Consider the following 23,583-nt stretch of genomic DNA (forward strand, 5'->3'; position numbering starts at 1 on the left):
TTTCCTTAATGTTATTACAACTCGAAATATTGGACATAATCCTTGGCCCAATGGCCCATTCACTGACCTTTACGGCTTTTTGAGTGGGCTTCTGCTAGAGATAAGGCTGGGCCGTAGCCCAGTAAGTACGTCTGCCTAAACCAAAATAGTGGGTAAGGTACTAAAATGTGATTTCTTGGTGATATGATTTAGATTTACTATTATTAAATCCTTGTAAATTAAATTACCATAAGTTGGAAATCAACTTTAGAGAAATGTTTTTTCCCTTGCATAAAGTAATAATTACAGATAAAATTGAATAGGTAGCTGATTTTAACAAATCAAAATTAGTTGATTCATATGAAACGTCTCAAAAAAACATGTATTTCAAGACAACACTAGTCTAAGGTTTAAAGACCTTTATTTATTGTTGGAATGCGCAATGTTGCGCAACAGAAATGAATTATTTTCTTTTTATATAATTTTGAATAATCTTCACTTCATGATATATGATGCAATACCTAACATTCCCTATTTGAACATGATATTGATGTAAGATAGACTCGTATTATATAATCTGAAGTAGCTCCCACATGTCAATCTTTAAAAAAATCAAGATTATTAGAGTGTTCTTCATCAAACCAGCTTTTATGAAGTTAAGCTAGACTCTTTATATTCATTACAATAAATTTTTGTTTCTCATAATCAAAAAGACCAACATATACTATAGATAATTGGATAAAGATAATTTCTATAGACTAGAATTTAAGATGAGACAAGTCGTAAATCGTAATGATGGCAATTTCCTTTTACATGGAAAACGAATATAATATAGCCTGAAATGAAAAATCTTAGCAAATTTTTCTATTTTATCATAGAGTAATAAATAGACGGTGCTGGTACTATATAGAAAGAATATATAGAAGACGGTGGCCAACAATAGGATAATAGGTTATTTCTTGTCTATTTTTACTTGTTCAGTATTTATTTCACATATTTTTTAATAAATAGTAATAAATAAAATGATGATTTTACTATATTATTCTTTTAATATAATACAATATAATATTCTAAAAAATATAATTAATAACAAAAATAATTAAAAAATAAAAAATAAAAAATAAATTATAATGTGACAAAACAATCTTAAAAGTCAATGTAGCTTCCTTCTCAAGTCCACCAAACAATAATTGTTTAATACACTCTCTTTTTGTTCAATAATAGTTGTTCATTTTGACTGACAGAGAAAAAATAAAGTAGGGGTTAATATATTATTTTATTTTTTAACTTTATTAAATTTAATGATTTAAAAAATGTATTTGATGATAAATGTATGTAATAGCAAGAGTAAAATAGACACACAAAGTAAATTATCTCTTAATTTTTTAAACTGAACAAATATTATTGGACAATTATTTTTAATACGTAAACAACTATTGTGGAACAGCGAGTATAACAAAAAAGTTATCCATAGTGGAGAACAGGAAACACGGCTGATCCGATAGTTTATTTAGTACTAATTAATTAACCAATGTGTTTAATTTAACCATTAATCGCGTTATTAAAAAAGGGGTTAACTAATATGCTATGATTTTGTCGTCCACACATGATTCTCATCATTATAATTTAAATATTTCTCATGATCAATTCTCTGATTTTCAACATTTGATAAAGTTGCCGGCCCATAAACTTTTTTCGGACAAGTTTAGATGATATACTTATTTTATTTGGATGAACTTAAAAGTTCATTTATTTTAAATCTGAATGTCGACGTTTTAGTTTCAAACTAATTGAAATCGATTATATCATTTTAACCGCTATTGCTCATATACTTGGTATATTGAATGTTTATTTTGTATTTGAATTCAATTATTACCGTATATTAATTCGATATCGCTATATTAACCTATAAAATATAAATTCTAAATTTTTGCCTTTTTTTTTTCTTCTCATGGCCTTGCAGTGACATGATTGATATTTGAAAACTCCTTTTTGACATTTGAGGCACAATGAGTAAAGTGCATTCATGATTTGTCATTTCGATTATTCTAAAAATGGATGAGCCTATATATATTTTCTTTGGCATTAGCCATTCAGATTCCAACCAAAGTACTCTCTTTTTTCTTCTGTCAATCAAACATGTGTAGCCATTTTTCAAAAACATGAGGCCCTAGGATCCATGTATATAAAATATATGTGCACACATCGAGCTGATATTATTCCATTCTTTATTTTCCACAGATTTCAAATCCTCCATATAATCTTAGTAATTTAATGTCGTTATAAAGATTCACAAACTTCAAATCCTCGATCCAACTCTGCATATAATTAGCAATTTCAAATAATATTACTACACATATAACATCCGAGCTAGATACAAAATTTTGTGATAATGGTGTGAAAAAATGAAGTTTATATACAATTGAATTGTACTCTAATTATATTGATGGAAAATGTTGGATGATAAAATAACCACACAAAATATATCCTAACAATTAGCTAGTACTCTTATTATTTAAAAATATTAATAGCCATACCCTAAAAATGGTTCAATTATAGGTCTTACATCTAATTCACATATAAAAGAGAATCGACCTATTTATACGTTCAAATAATCTTGTGTGGGCGAGCTCAAATTTGTTTTACAATATCAATTGGTGTTACAATAATTTCATACATTATGATCAGTCATTTGGAAAGCTATGTCTTGTTAATGGACCATTTAGCCACTGTACATACGATTGAATTATGTCATATGATGTATGTCTATATACTAATGATACGTCTTCTTTCAATAGAAAAAAGAAGAGAGAGAGTGGATGGATATCTTTTTTGTAGGAAGAAAATTGAAGGTGGCACCCGTGAAGAAAAGAGTAATTTGATTACAATAAAACAAAATATAAAGAAAGGCAATCCCGCAAAGCAACCAAATTAGAAAGACAAGTGTAGTAAAGCAAAGAAACTACGCCATAATTAGTTATAGTAATTAACAAACTTCGTATCTAACTTGTACTCATACTCTTTCTTTCTACTGTCATAACATCCGCCTTAATTAATTCGGACATGTATAAAATTTTACGACTTAAATAATACTTTATCATATATTTAGATATTCAACCAAAACAAACCATATCAGGCGCTCAATATATTAAGCGAAAAAGCAAGGGAACTGCAGGACACGGGGTGGTGTGTTATTTCGCTTCTGCCACTGAACAGACGCTTTTATGTCCCAAGTTCACGTATTCTAAGGGCAAAGGTGCATTCCAGACTTTTATTTCAGACCCATTTTCCTTTATTTATTTCATTGATGAACTGTCTTAGTAAAAATGATTTTGATTCATCGTTCAAAATTGTGGCTAGTGTTTATATTGATCTTTGATTAGATATCTAAACTGAAAGTCCTGAAAATAAAATAAAAGTACCCTAAAAGCGAATATTAAATACCAGGTAAGAATTTTTATTTATTTAAAAAAAAAAAAAAACAAGCATTATGATATTTTATTTAATTTATTTTTTGAAAGAAAGAAAAACGGAGGGGAAGTTCCTCGTTTCCCGTTACAAAATGCTGGCAATAATAATATATATCTGCCAGCTCTTTCCCATTTATTGCCTTCTCTCTGTTTTCTAATTTTTCCCCCACTGCCACCCACTACTATTCCCCCTTCAAATTTCAAACTTTTTAACTACGTAACCAGTAACCACTATTCTCCATAGTCCATAATGTACCCCCCCTTAAAAATTATTACCCTCTTCACAATTTAATTATCGACAACAATCATTCCCTCATTGACTTAATTCAACCATATTTCTTTTTGGTTTAAGTTAAACGTTGTGGATCCCACATGGAAGTGTTATGAGATTAGAAATTTATCAAAAACGTAACACCAGTAAGAAATATATTCTTTTTCCGTTTTATAAGATTAAAAAAGATATGTGAAAGAGTATCTGTCTATATTTGTGCTGTTTGCTGTCCCTATATGCCTCAAAGTCTACTCGTTGGAGTATCTGACAATTTTACAATCCTCGATAAGATGCTCCAAACCAGCAAACACACAAAATAAAGCAGAACTATTTTTCATACGCAAAAAAAAAAGAAAAAAAAACCTTATTCCTTTAATTTCTTCCGTTACTCCTTCTTCTTCTTAGATCATGGCTTCTGACCCGAATTCATCAACGCCCACTACCACTTTCGTTCAAGCCGACCCGTCCAATTTCCGAGCCGTTGTTCAACGACTCACTGGCGCAACTCAAGATTCGTCTTCCGTGAAACTCCCTGTTACTGGGCCTCGACGATCGGCTTTCAAGCTGCACGAACGGAGGCAGAGTGCGAGAAAGCTCGAGATCATGCTCAACAATGGAGGTAGCTTCGGTGGGCCAGGCGGCTTCGGTGTCGGCTCACCTTCTTCTTCTCCTTCTCCTTCTTCATCAGCTAGGAAGAGAAGCTTTTTGACTTCGCCAATTTCACCACTGGAAATGCTTACACGTGGCAGTCCGAGATCGCCGATGGAGCTGGAAGAAGAAAAAGCCATTGCTGAAAAAGGATTTTATTTGCATCCAAGTCCACTAAGTACTCCTAGAGGCGCTGAACCTCCTGAACTATTGCCTTTGTTTCCACTTCAGTCCCCTACTGCAACAAATAATTCATCATCATCTAGTTAATTATAATAATTAACGCCGTGTTATATATTTAATTATATGAAAGAAATTGATCATCAAAAGGTGGTCTTACAACGATCCGCTAAGTGATTTCTTCCCTTCCGATCTATGTAAGTTTTGAAGAGGTTATCTAGTGTTTGTGTTTTCATAAAATTAGTTGAAATATGCGCAAACTACTGTCATTTTAATGAAGTTCCTTTTAAATAACTGAAGCCATTATTTATTGAACACATATTTAATTTGAATGATCTACTTAATCTAAATCATGATTTTTGCGAAGTAATTGAAGCACTGGATTAATTTGGGTTGTTATGTATTCAAGCTAACGTATTATTTTCTGCATTCTTGGTTGCACGTTTGAAGCAATGATAATTATTTTATATTGCTTGTTTGGGATAAGCTTATCTTATGTGTCCCAACACCAGTGATACTTTAGTTAATTACTGTTACTTTTAAGTTTTGTAGCTAGGCACAAATCTACGCATTTGATTATTGTGTGTACGTAACAAATACTAACATATGTATGAAAGTTAATTCAATGAAATAGTTATAAATTGATACGAAGATCATCGTTAAATTTACGTGATGTGGATATGAATATGTACAAGTAAAAGTTAGTATTAAATTTACGTGAATAAGTAACTAACACTGTAGATTCGGCGTTGAGTGGGAATTAGCCCAACGTCTGATATGGTCAGGGCAACGGCTAGGATCCGTGTTTTGCATTGAATGAGCTGTTTTTGCTCTTTTGAAAGCTTCTGAAAATTTATTGCAAAATGTGTTTGCTTACACTCACTCGACTCTAGGTTTTTTAATTTATTACTACTGCTCTTTAGTACATTACAAATTCAAAATGAAATAGCAAGTACAGATCATAGAGTCCCCCAAATTTAATTCCCTGCAACACCAATTCAAATTTATATGAAGTCAACTTGTACAGTAATTAGCTACTTACAAGTTACATGTATAGCTGAACCAAACATAAATTGGCAAAATGAATGATCATCCAATTGTCACCAGAGTGACAGTAGTGGTTGTAGCCTAAGTTGTTCAGACTCTCCAAAAAATGTTGTTGCATTCATGTCGGATCTTCCAAAAATACACTACTTTTGACGGATCCGATACACACCCAATGATGTCCAAGCAACTTAGGTGATAGCTGCTGTGATAATGGGGATATAGATGGGAATGACAAAATTAGCTCATGAAAATATTATTTGTTCAGATTTGGATAAGTGAACCCGACTCATCTAAAAATCAAGGTAGTACTAATATTTATGTAGCTAAGAAATAATCAATGAGTAAACCTTGCCTATATATTTTTCAAGAAGACGTTTTTTGTTTGTTTGATATACAATATATATATCAGAACTAATAAAATAAGCACGACAAAAATAAAATAAAAATGAAAGGCATGTACATGTCTACATAATAATCTGCAACTTGACTATATGATCTTTCGTGTACGTGAATATATGTATGCGATGGAGCTAAAATATATATATAAGGGGGTTCGTCGATCGGACTTAGTAGCTTTGGTTAAAATTATCTTATATTTGTCTTAATAAATTTATTGAATATGTAAGGATTATTAACTTATAAGAACACTCAATGACGTAAAAAAAAGAACTTGTGTCTCAAACCCAAATCTGCTAATATAAACGTGCATAAGCTTTTTGTTTAAAATACATATTTACTTACGGATACGTAGGCCAAGAATTTTTTCCGCTACACGTAATTAATGTCATTCCATATAACAATCTATATGGTTATAGTAAATTCTGCAGATTTTTCGTGATGGTTAGTGTGCACTTAAAGGATGATGGAGTTCAAATTAAAACAAGAAAGACAACATATTACACATGGCCGACTTAACAAGATTGGGGCCTAAAGTCAAATCTTAAAGAGAGGCCCTAATATTTTGAGAAGTATTTTGTTTCTTTAATCTCTTTAATAATATTATTTTTGACTTCACTTGCCAATAAGTTTAATAATTCACTTTGTATATTATGTCCAAGGTAATGACTATGAATTTCGTCATGCTTATTCTTCGTTCTTGCATAGCATAATCAAATTTATTAATCATTTCAATTAGGCTTTAAAAATTACCGTTACTTTCTTGATAGATCTTTCCATTTGTTCCCCTAAATGCTAAATTATTTTTCCCTAGAGTTTTGATCACGTCAATAATTCTTGACAATACATTTTTTCATTGCATTTTATCTCTGTCAATTTGTTCTTGCACAGCTTTATCAATTGTTTTTTAATGCAATCTCATTTCTAAATCAATACAGAAGCTCATATTATTAATAATATGTTCATTCTTTACTTCATGGACTTTGAGCTTAACACTAAGATTTCTCCACTCATTACTACCTTCACTAGCTAGTTTACTATTACAAATAATAAAAGCTGTGCTAAATAATTTACAACAAAAACAAATTTTTTTATCCAAATCTGTAGAGTAGATTAATCATTTTCTTTCATGCTTTTCTCCGTTTACGAATTTTTGAATATAGTGTGTTGTAGAAAAATGTCGTACGTATTTATCTTGTGGAAATTTATATCAGTCACTCTAAATAATCCCTTTTCTACTAATAGATCTCTTAATTTTGTAACTACATTATTCCATTGACTTGGATCATATATATTTTTAGGGATGCAACTATTTAAATTATTTAAGAGTTCTTGATATCGGGAACAATATCACATTTTCACCAACTTCTTCTAGATTTTCTTCTTGGATATTATTATCATCTAACTCAATTATATAATTGAGTTACTTGATCATTTGAAGAACATCCTCCAATATTTTTTATTCAAAAATTTTATTATTTGTTAAAAATCTATCAAGAGCTCTTTTTTAAGATTTATCTAACTCTTCAAGTTTTTTCTCTTTTTATCAAAATCAGAATCATGTTTTCTAGTTGACATATTAAGACTGAATAAATTCTTTATAATAATTAAAACAATTTACATATACTTATGAACTAAGAATATCAACGATAACAATTTTTCAAGAAAAACTATAAAACCTCTTACACGTTTTTTTCTTTCAAAAATTAATATAATTTTTTAATAATATGTATAAGTATTTTTTTTAAAAAAAAATGGGGGCCCAAAGCGATGGCTTTAGTGGCCTAGTGATTAAGACGGCCCTGATATTACATTTTCCGATGCTTAACGTTTCAAAATCAAATATTTTGCCTGTGATCAATATAGCAATTCCAAAATTAAGTTTTCATTTGGTCATAAATTTTGAAGTCGAAATTTGAATTTTTAAAAATTGTAATATTTGGAAATATAAAATTGCATTTGCATATGTATTTTATTTGAAAAAAATAAATAAATTATGAATAGAAGTTTTGAAACTTAATTTTTCTTTTAAGACAAATTTTCAAATTTTGATCAAAATCAATGATAAAAAATATATAAAAGAATATTAAGTGAAGGGTCAATTGAGATGACACGTGAAAAGGAAGGCTTATTTTTATTTAGAGAAATTACATAAATTTTACTGTGCCTACAGATACATCTAGATAGATGGAGTCAAATTTATGTATAATTTGTTCTAGATATATTGTATCCGAGGGGATTCGCATGTATCTGAGATACATAACAACTCTCTCTCGCCTCTCTCTCATCTCGCTCACTGATTTCACGTATCAGGACATTTCATTCAATACTAAGTGCCAACGATCGTGAGTAGTAATATAACCCAACTAAGTGAGTTGGGGTCGAGTCCCAAGGGAGTGGTTCGTAATTGAGAATCATTAGGCAAGTAAGAATACGTTCAAGTCAATCATAGCTGAAAACATTTACGAATAAAAGCATAGTTCAAGTTTGGGTGACACAAGTGTCAAATATCAAGGGAGTTTTGTTTGTATTATTAGCTAAAACAACAAATAATACGAAAATACGAATATAGAGACGAAATTCTTGAGATGTGATTGGATTATGGGTTAAGGTAAACAGCCGGGTAATTACAATTAATAGTAAACAGCTACAAATCAGTGAATAAGCTAGACTTTAGTGGGGGTAAACTTTCTCTCGAACAATTTACCCCGAATCAAATTAGTTTCTTTCGAACACCAATAAGCATCAATGAAGCACAACCTTCGCTTTAATCCATTCACTCTCTCGAGCTGAATGTGTGGAAAAGGGTTTAGGATTCACTCTCTCGAACTGAACCCATGACAACCCAATACCCACAGACCATCGATTCGTCAGTAATTTTGGTTTTAAAACATCTCTCTCGAGCAAGCCAAAAACACGAAGTTAAGATTGTATTTGCAACTACAACCCATTAAATTCAACCATAATTACTGAATGAAATCACTTTTAAACAACAAATAAACTATAAATTAACAATACCCAGCAGTTAAATCAACCTATAATCACACCTAAAGAATTAGGGTTTTAGCTAGAAAAAGTAAAAAAGTAAAAAAGTAAAAATCGTTACCAAGTTGTGTTTCCAATAACTGGGTACGATTGATATTGTCTTTACAAAAGTCTAAGATGAAGAATCTTCAACACCCACTTCGAATTTCTTAGAAATGAAAATTTTCAAAGCTAAGGAAATATTGTCTCTAAACTCAATTCTAAGCTCTCAAACTTCAAAAACTGAAAAATAATATGTTTCAACACTAAAAATCGCTCTCACTAAATCCACCACTAAACTAAGAATTTAAACAAGTATTTATAGTTGTTAAAAAGTGTGTTGTGGAGGTTCAATCGGCGCAGTTAGTCGGGATTGTCAACCCAATCGGCGATCCGCCCTTTGATCATTTTTATCGCCATTTTGCTTTTGCCTTCAACATCTTCAGGTTCTGTAACTTTGGGCGATATGGCACTGCATTGTGGAACCGTTCGGCGACTCGCCGACTGCTCCTTTCTCTCGCTAACTAGATTGTCTCCTTCAAGACTTGGCACTCTGGAACATTAGGCGAGACCCTGTGTAACACCCCGACTTTTCAAAACGTCTAAATTAACTCGTATATTCGTGGAAAGACAAGGAGGGTGAGTAATAAATTAAGAATGATGTGGTATGTCCTATTTTAAGTGTTCAAGTGTTGCATCTCAAGTTAGGTAAGTGGCAAAATAAAAGTTGGCGGAAGTTATCGTAATTTCCTTCTTAAAGATTTCTCTGAAATTTGGGTCAAATGTCTTGGAGGTTTTCTCCCAATCTATAAAGAGTTATGGGGCCCACAAACTATTGAATCGAAGGTCTACGAGTCTAGTTTCCAACGCATCAAACCGTTCATTCATACGACTTCAGAATAGAGAGATATTCGCATTTTCGTGGGACTGCGCAAGCAAGCGCGTGAGGTGGGGCCCTAGGTCGGTGGAAAGTGTATATATCTTCTTCTTCGAGTATTTTCTTCATTTTAAGCTAAATATACAGAGAAAACATAGAAACCCATTTTTAGGATCAAGTGAAATATAGATTTTCTCGACATAAGTCCTTGACGAAAGTTGTTCTACGCGTAGGGCTCATCATCGTGGTATAATTTGTTTTATCGATTGCGTAGCATATCACATTTTAGAGTTGGGACAGCAGGGGTTTGAATATATTTGAAGGTTTTGAGGTGAATTACGAACCTAAGATCGAGGTAAGACCCTTCTTTCATCGACTCTAGCTTTTATAAGCAACAAATAGCAATTTGCGACGGAAATACATATCTTTTATTGTATTGTCATGGTATCTTTTATTTTATGTGTTGATTATGGTCCTACCTTGTTGTAGTATCGAGGGAGTTATGAGTTAAAGTCTTTAGGCCACGTGAATTTAGCGAAAAAGGTATGTTAAGGCTATTCTCTTCCTATGGCATGTTTCCTTAAAGTTCAGGAGCAATGTAATTGAGTTGTTATTGTTGTTATACTTATAGCTATTATTGTTGATTGTTGGCTGCTCGAGTGCGTATAATCCTTTCTTATCGAGATTCTTATTCAGTAGTAACATTCGTATGTTGGACACGACTTAGAGGCTATTTGTATAGGTTGTCTATAACTAAATTGCTCACTTTTAGCTGTTGGATTGTTATTGTTGCCTTTGGGCTATTGTTGTTAGCTGCAGGAATGTGATCTATGCCTAGCAGGGTTATGTTCTGCCTACAGGGCTATATGGATGCCTAAAAGGGCTATGAGTTGCCTACGGGGCTATATTGATGCCTAGAAGGGCTATGAGTTGCCTACGGGGCTATATTGATGCCTAGAAGGGCTATGAGTTGCCTACAGGGATATATATTGACGCCTAAGAAGGTTATGTGCTTCTTATAGGGCCATGTTGTTGCCTAAGAGGGCTATGTTGTTGCCTAAGAGGGCTATGTGACTGCCTGCGGGGCTAGGGGACTACCGATAGGGGTATACAGGTTGATTAGCTCCTTCCGGGCTTATGGGGGCCTGAGTAGGTGGTCTTGTGTGCTGTTTGTACCTACCGATCTTATGGGGGCTTGGTTAGGTTGTTGTTTTTATTATTTTTGATAAATTTAGATTTAGAAGCAGGTCAGTACAATTATCTTATCCTTAATTTATTTATCAGATTATTCCAGTATATCAGGATACCTCATCATAGTCTATTGTCATTCATACTCTGTACATTATTTTGTACTGACGCCCCATTGCCTTGGGGGCGCTGCATTCATGCATGCAGGTCCTGACAGATGACCGAGTAGACCTCCATACCAGCAGACTTGACTTTTATCCGATTGGTCAGCCCCTTTTCTCCGGAGCTGCCAGAGTTGGGAGGTTTGTTACATTTTGTTGTATATATTCTCATGGGTAGGTTGGGGACCTGTCCCACCAATTTTTACTACTCTTAGAGGCTTGCAGACTAGTGTGTGGGGTTTATAGCTACGTTATGGCCATGTTGGCCTATGTTGTTGGTTTGCTGAAGCTTGTGAGCTGTTTGATGTATTGTACTGTTATTTACCTGTTTTTAGTTTTGGTATAGACATCATGGTGGCCTCGACGGCCCAATCAGGACTTCTGTGCTAGTTGGATATTTCTTTATATGAACTCTTGGGAGTAGCTGGTTCTTTTGTAGATCTGTTGACAGGGGCCTTGCCGGCCGAGGGCTTAGTTTTAAGCCGAGATATACTTGTTTGTTTTCTTAATTGCATGTAACTGCCATGCGCTAATAGCAAATGGTTCAGCAGGGTCGGCTCGGGCCTGAGTTTTGGCTTTAGGAGTCAGTTGCGCCCCTTTGAGTTTGGGGCGTGACACCCTGGCCATTTAGTGACTCGCCTAATGGGTTAGGCGATCCTCATGCTTTCTTTCCATTGTTCTTTTAGCTGCCTTGTTCCTTTTTGCTCAATAGTGTCCATGCCTTGTTCCTCAATCCAAATACCTGAAATTCAAGGATTTACATCAATTATTGACACAAATTATGCATTTGAGGACACTAATCTATTAAAATAAAGCCCTAAATGAGTCCAAATCGTGGACTCATCACTCACCACTCTCCAATGTATATGATATTTTAGATATATGAGAAACACTTAAGATACATACATATACATGTATCTAGTGTGTTTCGCATATATCTGGGATACATACGAACATCGTTTGCCTCTCTCCTCAATCTCGCTCGCCTCTCTCCTTATTTTGTGTATCAAGTAGTAAAAATACATGTATTTAAGTGTAAAATATGTAGAAAACTCTTAATTAGTGGTAAGATATATAATATTTTTAAGGGAAAATTATATATAATAGCAAACTATTAATTCAAATTAAATACTATAAATATACTTTGATTTAATTGTAACCTAAAGCAAACTATTGTTATTTTCGTCACTCTCCCTGGTGGAATCTCGCTCGCCACTCTCGTTTGGTGGCAGTCTCGCTCGCTTCTCTCGCTTTTATACAAACACAAATATATAAAATGCGTTTGTGTCTGTATAAAGCGAGAGGAAATTGTATATATACATATATTTTCGTTCCCCTCTCTTAGATCTGGCTCGCCACTCTCCCAAATCTCGCTTGCCACCCTCGCCTTTCTCGCTTATACAAACAGAAACGAAATGTATAAATTGCGCTTTTGTTTGTATAAAGCGAGAGAACATTGTATATACACATGCAAATACAAATATGTTCGTCTTATACACTTATAATTATACAATACAAATATTTGTCTGCCCAGTTTTCTTTTGCCTTTCTCTATTTCTCGTTTTATACATACACAAATTATACAATTGATCTTTTGTATACAACTGTTTTCTTTTGTATATGTATAGCGAATTATTCAACTGTTTTTTTTGTATATGTATAACGAATTATACAACTGTTTTTTTTGTATATACACAACGAATTATACATATATATGTTTGCTATGAAGCGCAATTATGCAAATTTTGCTATAACATACAAATATGAATTTTGTGTTTGTTGTATGTGAAAGTTGTACTATTTTGAAAGTATAAATAATAATAGTATACAGGGAAATTGTATAAAATAACAAACTATTAATTCAAATTAAATGTTATAACCACAATTTCATTTAATTGCAATCCGTAGAAAACAATTGTCATTCGCCTCTCTCCCCAACAAATCTCGCTCGCCACTCTCCCTCGCCTCTGTCACTTTAACAAATACAAATGTATAAATTGTGTTTAATTGTGTTTGTATAAAGCGAGAGAAAACTGTATATACAAATACAAATACATATATTTTCATCATATACACCTATAATTATACAAATATAGCTATTCCCCTACCAGTTCTCTTTCGACTTTCTCTCTTTCTCGCTTTATACAAATACAAATTATACATATTATGTATAATTTGTATTTGTATAAATCGAGAGAGAGAGATTTGATATACAAATATTTTATTCCGATTTAATTGTATATAAATTCAAATTTTATGCAGATACACAAACACAATCATTGATACATATACATAGTAGTTACATATATACAATTGAATTGAGAGGTTGCCAACGATTTATACAAACGAGAGGCTGCCAGCAATTTATACAAATGAGAGGCTGCCATCGATTTATACAAATGAGAGGTTGCCAACGACTTATACAAATGAGAGACTGCCAATGATTTATACAAATACAATTATACAAACTATAGCTATAACATACAAACATGATTTTTATGTTTGCTAAATTAAACCTAAAATTTACTCTAGTATATATGGTAGTGAAATATGTCTAATTAGGTAGTTTTTTCTTCTTATTTCCCCAATTTCTTCCTCTCATATGTAATTTTAATAAAACATAATTTTATAAATAAAATGAAAATATTTAAACTTAATGGCCAAATACTTATTTAAATTTTAAAATAGGCGATGTTTTATTTTGAAAAAATAATAATTAAAATTTCAATCAAAACTTTTGTAAAATCATTTCCAAGTTCCACCCTTCTCCCCTGCGTGACAAAACCCTAGGGAGACAAAGCGCGCGAAACTCCATCAGTTTCCTCAGAAACTCAGCTAAGCTCGAAAATGCCAGAGCTTCCAGAGGTAGAGGCAGCTCGACGAGCCATCGAGGACAACTGCATTGGCAAGAAAATTGTGAAAGCTATCATCGCCGACGATCCCAAGGTCATCGACGGCGTGTCTCCTGTGGATTTCAAGGCATCTCTTGAGGGAAAAACTATCGTAGCTGCAAATCGCAAAGGGAAAAACATGTGGATTGAGCTCGATTCCCCTCCTTTTCCTACTTTCCAGTTCGGTGAGGCTACTTTTCTTTTGTTTAAATTTTTACTGCATCTGAAAATTGACTAATTTTGTTTCCAATGTTAGAAAAGTTCCATTAATAACGAACTCTTCTGGATAAAAATGTTTTAAAAATGAATGTATTTGCACAATTGCATGTATGGAATAGCTGCCCACACTAAACATGTAAGTTTGGAGCTGAGTAACCCTAGTTCTGGATATGTTGTACTTAGTTATCCTTGATATTGATGAAGTTCTCCTAGTTGTGTGCTATGTGTTTTCGTCCAAATCAAATTGCTCTCAGGCACAAATATCTTTTAGCAATAAGTTATTGATGAAGTTCTCATAGTTTTGTCTTGCATATTTTCACTCTGCCTTTCCTTAGCATTTTCTAGGTTTTAACAACAGAATAAACTGTCAAGCTACCAGATTGGAAATTATGGCATTTCTGTTGCCTAGTGTATTTAAGTTGATCTCTGATATTTTATACAACTATGGTCAGGAATGGCGGGTGCTATATATATCAAGGGAGTTGCAGTTACAAAATATAAACGGTGAGCTATAATGTCTTGTTGTGCTGGTCAAGTATGTTAAGCTATTCGTTTTGCGAACTGATGAACAATAAATGGTTAAGGGCCACAAGTGTCTACCCAAATTATGGACAGTTTCTCATTTACTTATCCCAAAAAAGAAAACGTTCTCGAAAAGGTTCGATTAACGGACTGCTTTAAGAATTGCCAATGTCAAATTAGCTTTCTCATCTAATGTGTGATATTGTTCAAAGAAAAGAATGAATCAATCTTCAGCACTTATCACAAGTGTAATATTGTTCTAGGTCTGCGGTAAAAGATGATGATGAGTGGCCTTCCAAGTATTCAAAGGTTTTCCTTGAGGTAAGTTTACTCTTTGTAACAAGTTAATGTGTCAGTTGTGTCTTCTTTCTATAATTGCCGGCAAAAATTGTAACATAACATTTATAACTATAAAGTTAACAGTAGATTCCTGAAAAGGATAATGGTCGGAGGTGATTTTGTGGCTCAAATGGAATTAGTGAATGCAGCATATGGATGTAGAAGCATGTTTGCACCCTTTGTAAACAATGATGCATGAAATTCCTCAATGCACAAAATTTAGACTCATTTTTTGTCTGTATGAGGCTTCTTTAACCTTCTTTACCCCTCTTGAAATATAAAAGATCATTCATACACACCATAGTCTGAGTGAACCCAATTAAAATCTTCATTGTACTATGACTGACTATCATATGAGAAAATTAACGTAGTTTTCTTGTTAGTCAATTACCCTCATCACTTAGGACTGGTGGCATTTAAATCAACCACCTTGTTGTATTAGTTATCCACCTCATTTAACTGGAAAAGAGGACTAGATGGACCATGAAAAATGTTTTTGCATTTTGGGGGTCCTACTTCTGTAGGTTACAGAAAAGGGGGTTGAAGCCTTCACTTATTTTGCTACTTTGTCTCCTTTGCCATTCTTTTAAAGGTCAAACTGTTAATATGAATGTAGCTACTGATGTATGTGAACACCTTTCAAACTTTTGTAGTTGGATGATGGTCTGGAGCTTTCATTTACGGATAAGAGGCGGTTTGCCAGGGTTCGCTCATTGGAGGATGTAAGATGATATTATCACCAATCCATGGATACTTCCCTTTGAACAAAAATCTTGAATGTTATCTCCCAATGAATTTGTCGTTGCAGCCGGTTTCTGTTCCTCCAATATCTGAGCTTGGTCCTGATGCACTGTTGGAGCCGATGACTGTAGACGAGTTCTATAAAGCTTTGAGTAAGAAGAAGATTGGCATTAAGGCATTACTACTTGACCAGGTTAGAAACCAATTTTTACTTTTCTGTGACTAAGGATATGAACTTTTGGGAAATGGTCAAAGAAATTCTTTAAACCACATATTTTAATGACATAGTAATTAAGATATGCAAAATTTTAGGATGAAGGCATATCCATCTAAACAGATGTATTAGAAGTGGAATACTAGTCTACTACAAAAGACCACCACTCAATCTCTACTTATTTCAAAACTTCAAATCAGTACAGTGAAGCAAGTTGATTGTCTTCTGTTGTTTCATTGTTGGTGTAAGTTGGAGTATGCTAATAAGGCAGAAACTTTGTTGGAATTCTTAGAATTCCTCTAAGAGTTTAAGAGAGCCTTACTTTTGGTTTTCTCTTTCTTATGCTTTTGCTGACTTGTACAGTATACTCAGCACACTCTTTGTGCTGTTTTATTTCTACAATCATTAGTCATTACCATTTCAAAAAGAATCTCCGTTTGATTAGTTCTCTACGTTGTTCTTGTTTTTCCTTTCTTTTCGTGTTTATTTTCAACTATAAGTTAATTTTGCGCATCAACTGCTTAAAAGATGCTGCACATCTGAGTGGTAACATCTATCTGTGAATGCTTTAATGCGTGAAAAGATATCTATATATCTGTTGCTTTCCTACTCTGAACAAACATTGTCATCCAGCTAAACATTAGGAGCCAGCATGTGGTAAAAGTTAGACTTAGTAGCTTATAATTGAAGCTTCCTTGCAGTATAAGAAAATTCAATAAACAGTATTTTTACAAGGAAAGAGAAAAGCTATATCACCCTTAAATTACCCTTCGGAGTGGCCCAGTGGTTTGGGCTTGGGACTTCCATGTTGGAGGTCTCAAGTTCGAAACCCCTTGCCAGCGAAAGCATTGGCAAGGGGAGGGGTTTGTCTTCTGGGTTGAGCTCGTCGCACCGGGCTTGCTTAGTGTGGGTTACCTCTCCTATGTGGTCTGCGAGCTATTGCATAGGAGCGGAGTTTTTACCCTGTACGCACCCAAAGGTAGCGGCTGCGGGTTTCCCTTGTCATCAAATAAATAAAATAAAATATCACCCTTAAATTCATTAGGAGTTTTAGCCATTTTCTAGTAGGCATTATAAATCTTTTTCCTGCTGTTGCTTCTGCAGAGTTTTATTTCAGGAATTGGCAACTGGATTGCGGATGAAGTGTTATATCAGGTGATGTGCTCAACTCTTGGCCATAATACAAGAATTTTGAGTTTCTTAGCTTTACGTTTTACGGCAATTACAAATTTTATTTAGTTATTTGCTCATTCAAAGTCTAGTTACTATTTTTCTTTAATAAATGGACAAATTTGTCTCTTCATTTCCGCTGTAAGCAGTTTGGATACAGACTGGTGTTGCTAGCAAATTTTTGCTTTCTCTTGTGAAGTTGACCAAATAAGAGAAAGCTCCCATTGGAAATATTTGTGATTAACTTTGTGAAGTTTCTTTTGACAGGCAAGAATCCATCCTATGCAGTCTGCTTCAAGCATATCCAAAGAGGACTGTGCAACATTGCTGAAGTGCATCAACGAGGTAGTCATCATTCTTGAACTGGCTGTTGCAATCACTTATCATTTGTATAAGACTGCTTTCCTCATGGCTAGCTATTGGAGATGATACTTCTAGGTTACAGAATTTGCAGTTGAAGTGGATGCTGATTGCAGCCGCTTCCCTTCTGAATGGTTGTTTCATTACCGATGGGGCAAAAAGCCTGGAAAAGTTAATGGTGAGATAGTTTTCCATATGCATCCTCATTTTGACACAGAATTGTATGTAACAGGTCATCAAAAAAGCTGTGGAAGTTGGGGCAGATAGTAGTCAGTATCCTACTAATTGGATTTTCCATTCCCGGGAAAAGAAACCTGGCAAGGCCTTTGTTGATGGTTTGGCTCTTCACTTTTAAGCTACTCCTGGTTGGGTTCTGGTTATTCTCATCATCCTTGCTCATCATATCCACATTGTCGTGAAGTAATATTTTCTGCTTTGTTTTGCAACTGCCAGACGATATATTAAGTAGTTTTGCATGCTTGTAAACATAAAATAAAAAAGTGATAGATCTGCTTTCTTTGTGCTCAGTGTTTTGTTGTCATTTTAGATAAAAACTTTGCAGCTTTTTATATGCTTGCAATTTTAGTTTTTTTACATGATGAACATTGACAGAAAAATGTGTATTTTGCAGGGAAGAAAATAGAATTCATCACGGCAGGTGGCAGGGTATGGCTCTGTTACACTATTTTCTGGTTAACCGTCTCAAATGTAACTAGATAACACATTTTTATTTATTTTTTAATCCTAGACATCAGCCTTTGTTCCAGAGCTACAAAAGAATACGGGGGCTGAATCTGCAAAAGCGGCAGGTAAACGGCAACAGGTCAAAGTTCAGAAAATCAAGCATAACGATAGTGATAGTCAAGATGAAGAGCCAGAAATTGAAGAGACAGCAGCTGGGAAGTCAAAGGTGAAGCAGCGTGGGACAAATACTAAGAGAGCTTCTACTAACAAGAAGTCAAAAGAAAGCTACAGTGACGATGAAAATGATAGTGATGAAGCTCCAAAGAAATCTGGAAAAGCAAAACAAAACAAAAGCTCCAAGGGAAAAGGTGGTGATCAAAAGAATAAAACTAGAGGAACAAAGACGGCTGCAAAAAGAAAACTAGAGGAAAGTGATGATGAGGAAGACACCGACGATAATGATGCTAGTGGGGATGATGATGATAGTGAACAGGACAAGGATCAAAAGCTTTCTAGTAAAACACAATCAAAGGGGAAGAACCACCAAGCAAATGGCTGAACCAAGGCAGACTAGGAACAAGCCGTCCAAGAAGCAGAAATAACTTATCATCCAAGTATCAGGTTTGCGATTTTGTCAACTTAAAGGAAGTGGCAACAGTTATGCTTTGTGTTCGGACTACAAGTTTGTAATCGCCCGTGAATAGTTACTAAAACAGTACGATGACATGACTGTTAATATTTCACCAACGGTTTAGGCTAAGGTTCACTGTGGGATGTATGATGCAAACTTCTGAACTATCCTTAGGAAAACATTAATTAAACGTAGGGGGTGAAAAAGACCTTCAGAAATAGTGGTATTTGGATCTTAGCGTCGCAATTAATTTAATTCAAGTTTTTTTCTTAAAAAAATTCAACCGAATTTGTCATCCATTAATTCAGAATTTAATTCAAGTTGACCAAAATAAAAAATGGTTGAAACTTTTGCCTATAAATAAAAAGGTCTGTGAGATACTCCTAATATTTAAGAATTAGCATTAAGAAATATTTGTGTGAAATTTCTGTTGAAGTGAATTGATGAGTACTTTTTTTTAGTAAATAAGAATAATATTTTTTAATTTGTAATTTAATTTAGTAGAATTGATCCTTCTTACCAGTGAACATACACACATTAGTCCAACCACATTACAAAGAGAAAGTGGATTTTTTTTTGTTAAGCAAATTGCATTGGATTAGATTCAGTGCTAGGGGTAAAATACATGCCCAATTGTAGAGTGATCGAAGATGAGATTAAATTTTCATCTTCAATCATTCTACAGTTGGGGCATCGCATTCTATCCCAAAATTGAATTCAGATACGATGAAATCTGTATAACAAAGAAAAATTACACTAAACATGGGAATTATGTCATATGGTGTATATACTATATGAATGGAATAGGAAAAATCCTTTTTGCCAGAAAACTTGGTCAGAATGGTATTTTATTTACGGAAAAGGGTCAAAATTGCTCCCGAACTATATGAAATACACCATTTATACCCTTCGTTACATTTTGGGATAAAAAATGCCCCTGCTGTTATCCTAAGAGACCACAAATACCCTCAAGAGTTAACACCCCAAATTTTTGTTGACGTGGCAAGCCACGTGGGACTAATCCTTCCACCTAAGCGTTGCCAACTAGGATTCACTACAAAAGAACTAGACCTTTAGCGGCAACAACAGTCGCCACAAAAGCCCAGAAAATCGTCACTAAAAGTTTTTAACATTAAATTCTAATTTTGTGTTTTTTTCTTCATTGTTTTTAAAAAACCAAATATGATATCGATTAAGTAGGAGTTTGAAGACACTATATGTTTATTTTTATGTCATATGTAAATGTATAAAATGTACAATGATGCATTATATATATATAGTAGGAGATTTGAATCGAGAAGTAATTTTGATTATTTTTCGTAATAATATTGGATGTTTTTAATATGGATATTGCAAGTTATTTATTTTAGAAAATTAGGTCTCAATCGAAAATTAATTATCATATTTTTTTGTTGAAAAAATAGGTTTTACTAGCGAATGGTTGTTGGAGCCTTAGTCGCCACTAAAAATCACTCATAACCTTTAGTGGCAATATTTTGGAATTTAAGTCAAGTTCTTTTGTAGTGAATCTTAGTTGGCAATGCTTAGGTGGAGGGATTAGTCCCATGTGGCTTGCCACGTCACTAAAAAATTGGGGTGTTAACTCTTAAGGGTATTTGTGGTCTCCTGGGATAACTGCGGGGGTATTTTTTATCCCAAAATGTAATAGAGGGTATAAGTGGTCTATTTCGCATAGTTCAGGGGCAATTTTGACCCTTTTCCGTTTTATTTATGTTATTTTATCTTTTTGAACATTTTTATCCTTTTAACTTTCATGCTTTTTAATTAAAAATGGAAAAAAGATAACTTTATTTTAAAATTAAAAAGATATTATACACTTTTAAAATTTTCTGGTTAAATTCTGGCCAAATTTTCTGGTCATTTAGCATTATGCAATGTAATATTGAATATGCAATGTTTTTCGTTTTTCTCTCTCAATAATTAAAGTGTGAGACCTAACAATAAGTTTCTTTTTGTAAAATTTCTATTCAACTTATTTGTAATCATCTATTTTATTTATTTTTAGCAGTAAATTATTTTTCTCCTTTTAGCTGTGTCATATCTAATAATTTAATTTCATCATATACCTTGTTAGTTTGGACAAATCTTGAATACATTTAGGGAAAAATGATATGAAGTGTGTTGCATATATGATATAACACTGAATATATTATATTATTAATGGGAAGCTTATCAAAATGTCCATAAAAAATTGATGGGTCATTTTTTACCCTCCAATCAAATATATTTGTCACGATCCAGACCGTCGTGATTGGCACCCACACTAACTCTCCGGTGAGAGAACCACTACTACAACCCAAACCAAGCAACTAAATCAAAACTAAGGGTGTGTTTGGTATGAAGGAAATGTTTTCCAATTTTCTCATGTTTGGTTGGGCTAAATGTTTTGGAAAATGTTTTCCAAATCAACTCATTTTCCTCAAATTTAAGGAAAATGACTTCCCTTCTAAAATTAAGGAAAACATTTTCCAAAACTCTCTTCCAACTTCAAATTACAATTATTTTTTTTTGTTGAAAAAATCAATTTATTTTGTGCCTACCCTCAAACTACCCCCCAACCACCACCCTCCAAAAAAAATAAAAATTTTAAAGCTTGTTTTTAAATTCAATTTTTTTACCCCACCCTCACCCCTACCTCCACCCCCTCCCAAAAAAAATATTAAAAATTGTTTTTAAAAGATATTTCTAATTTCAATTTTTAATTTTTTTACCCCCCACCCACTACCCTCGTCCCCCCCATCAACCCCCCTATCAGCCCCCAACCCACTTCAAAAAGAAAAAATATTAAGTTTGTTTTTAAAAAATATTTTCAACTTCAAATTTTTATTTTTTCATCCCGATCCTCGATCACCCACCCCCCTCTCCGGTCACCCCCCAAAAAAATTGAGTTTGTTTTTAAAATATATTTACAAATTCAAAATGTGGACATAGACAAAAGGAGAACTCATGGAAGCCCGGAAGAGTTGGCTCACCCTTGAATTCGAACGATCACTGATCTCCTAAGCGAGGTCTGTTAGTAGTCGCTTGAAGATGCCCTGTACTCAACAAAAATAAGAGTGAGTGCAGTATCAGTACACAACCACAATGTACTGGTAGGATCACACGGCTATCCCACTAAGTGTAACATACATAAGTCAGCACAACAATATAATCACATGCATATAATGAATATATACAATATTATCAACGTATACGAACAATGAACAACTTCACATTTCTCAAGATACGCAATTATATCAAATCATTGGTCCTCTCATGGAACCCAAACCCAAACAGTTAGCATACCGAAACGTGGTACCCGATCCAATGATTATGCCGGAACGTGGCAATCGATCCCATAATTATGCCGGAACGTGGCAACCGATCCAAGTTAGTTATGCCGGAACGTGGCAACTGATCCATTCAACACACCACAATCACAATCACAAGTATATCCTCAAGATCATACAATTAAGTCATGATTTCATGGTAATCGTCATTCATCTATCTCATTTACAACAAGTGTGATCAATAATGCAATATTCATATACACACGTATCATAATGAAGTAAGAACAAACATACATCACACAATCATAGAATCACAACCATCACCTACCTCGAAACAAGCTTTGAAACCCTAAGAAACTTGATCCTTCCCTTTCCGAATTCATTCCGCTTGTTCTTGGTCTACAAACAATCAATAGAATACGAGAATCAATAAACAACCACTAATTACCCGAATTACTAACAATTCTATGAACCCTAGATCAAACCCATGATCCCAATTATCTAATTTAGGGTTGTTTCCACCATATAATATATAACAAACCTTCCCCCATCAATATTCACCCATTATATTACGTTATACGGATCGAAAAACGGATTCGGGGAGTGAAAAACTTACCTTTAGCCTCAAGAATGGTGAAAAACGAGTAGGAGTTGCCTAGGGTTCGTTCCTTAGCTCTAAAAATCGAAAAGTGCCAAATAAGGTCATTTAGGGGTTTATTAATGGCCTTAAGTCGTGTCGAGCCCGCCACAGCAGCCCTTATCCCGTTGTAGTTGCCCCTCCAAAGCGACCAAAATCCCCGCCAAGGCGGGTTGCACGAAACAAAGAACTATTTAAAGAATTCCAAAATCCCCATTTCACAACACATCTCTAGCCCACGATGTTCAGAAAATACCATTTACACTAAGGTCGATTCTGGGAGTTCTACTCGCCCGAATTCAATTCCGTAAAGTCGTACGGGTTCCTTAACGAGTTATCTAACCACTCATGTAATCAAAATCATAAATAATTCACCCGATTGTTACCAGATTTTCCTGCACCTTAAAGACTCCGATTTCATCCAAATCTAGATTAGGTTGGGAAAATCCAAATACTACGAAAAAGTTTTTCGGCCCCAAATTTTCCCCCATTTCTATAACGACGGGAACAGGTCGTTACAATATTTCTATGATAATTTTGTATCAAAATATAAATATATATATTTAATTGGATTTTTTAATATTATTTATTCATTATATATATATATATGAAAATGTGAAAATTAAAATCGAAGCATTAAATAT

The 23,583-nt window shown here is 33.9% G+C and overlaps 3 protein-coding genes across 9 annotated transcripts in view; 2 read left to right on the top strand and 1 right to left on the bottom strand.

The window, feature by feature from the left end:
• The window catches only part of LOC125832626 (uncharacterized), an 86,750-nt gene that overhangs the window by 28,205 nt on the left and 34,962 nt on the right, over positions 1-23,583 (bottom strand). The window lies entirely within an intron of this gene.
• Positions 3,180-4,638, top strand: LOC125832627 (VQ motif-containing protein 11). The gene is made up of 2 exons (XM_049511824.1): positions 3,180-3,235; positions 4,126-4,638. Exon 2 carries the CDS (start codon positions 4,129-4,131, stop codon positions 4,636-4,638), a length of 510 nt encoding a protein of 169 aa, XP_049367781.1. The 5' UTR covers positions 3,180-3,235; positions 4,126-4,128.
• Positions 14,002-19,198, top strand: LOC125832623 (formamidopyrimidine-DNA glycosylase). Of its 7 annotated transcripts, none has more exons than XM_049511817.1 (10): positions 14,002-14,317; positions 14,804-14,855; positions 15,137-15,194; positions 15,866-15,934; positions 16,021-16,146; positions 17,272-17,322; positions 17,605-17,682; positions 17,930-18,032; positions 18,329-18,363; positions 18,446-19,198. In XM_049511817.1, the coding sequence occupies exons 1-10, from the start codon at positions 14,089-14,091 to the stop codon at positions 18,938-18,940; spliced, it is 1,296 nt and encodes a 431-aa protein (XP_049367774.1). In that variant the 5' UTR covers positions 14,002-14,088; the 3' UTR covers positions 18,941-19,198. The 7 variants fall into 7 exon arrangements, 3 of the variants coding, with proteins under 3 accessions (XP_049367774.1, XP_049367775.1, XP_049367776.1); XR_007443233.1 differs by having other exon boundaries at positions 14,038-14,317; positions 17,776-18,032; positions 18,446-18,622; XR_007443236.1 differs by having other exon boundaries at positions 14,038-14,317; positions 17,783-18,032; positions 18,446-18,622.

This window comes from Solanum verrucosum, unplaced genomic scaffold, assembly GCF_900185275.1.
Source record: "Solanum verrucosum unplaced genomic scaffold, falcon-dt-bn FXZP01000009.1, whole genome shotgun sequence".
NCBI classification, from domain to species: Eukaryota; Viridiplantae; Streptophyta; class Magnoliopsida; order Solanales; family Solanaceae; genus Solanum; species Solanum verrucosum.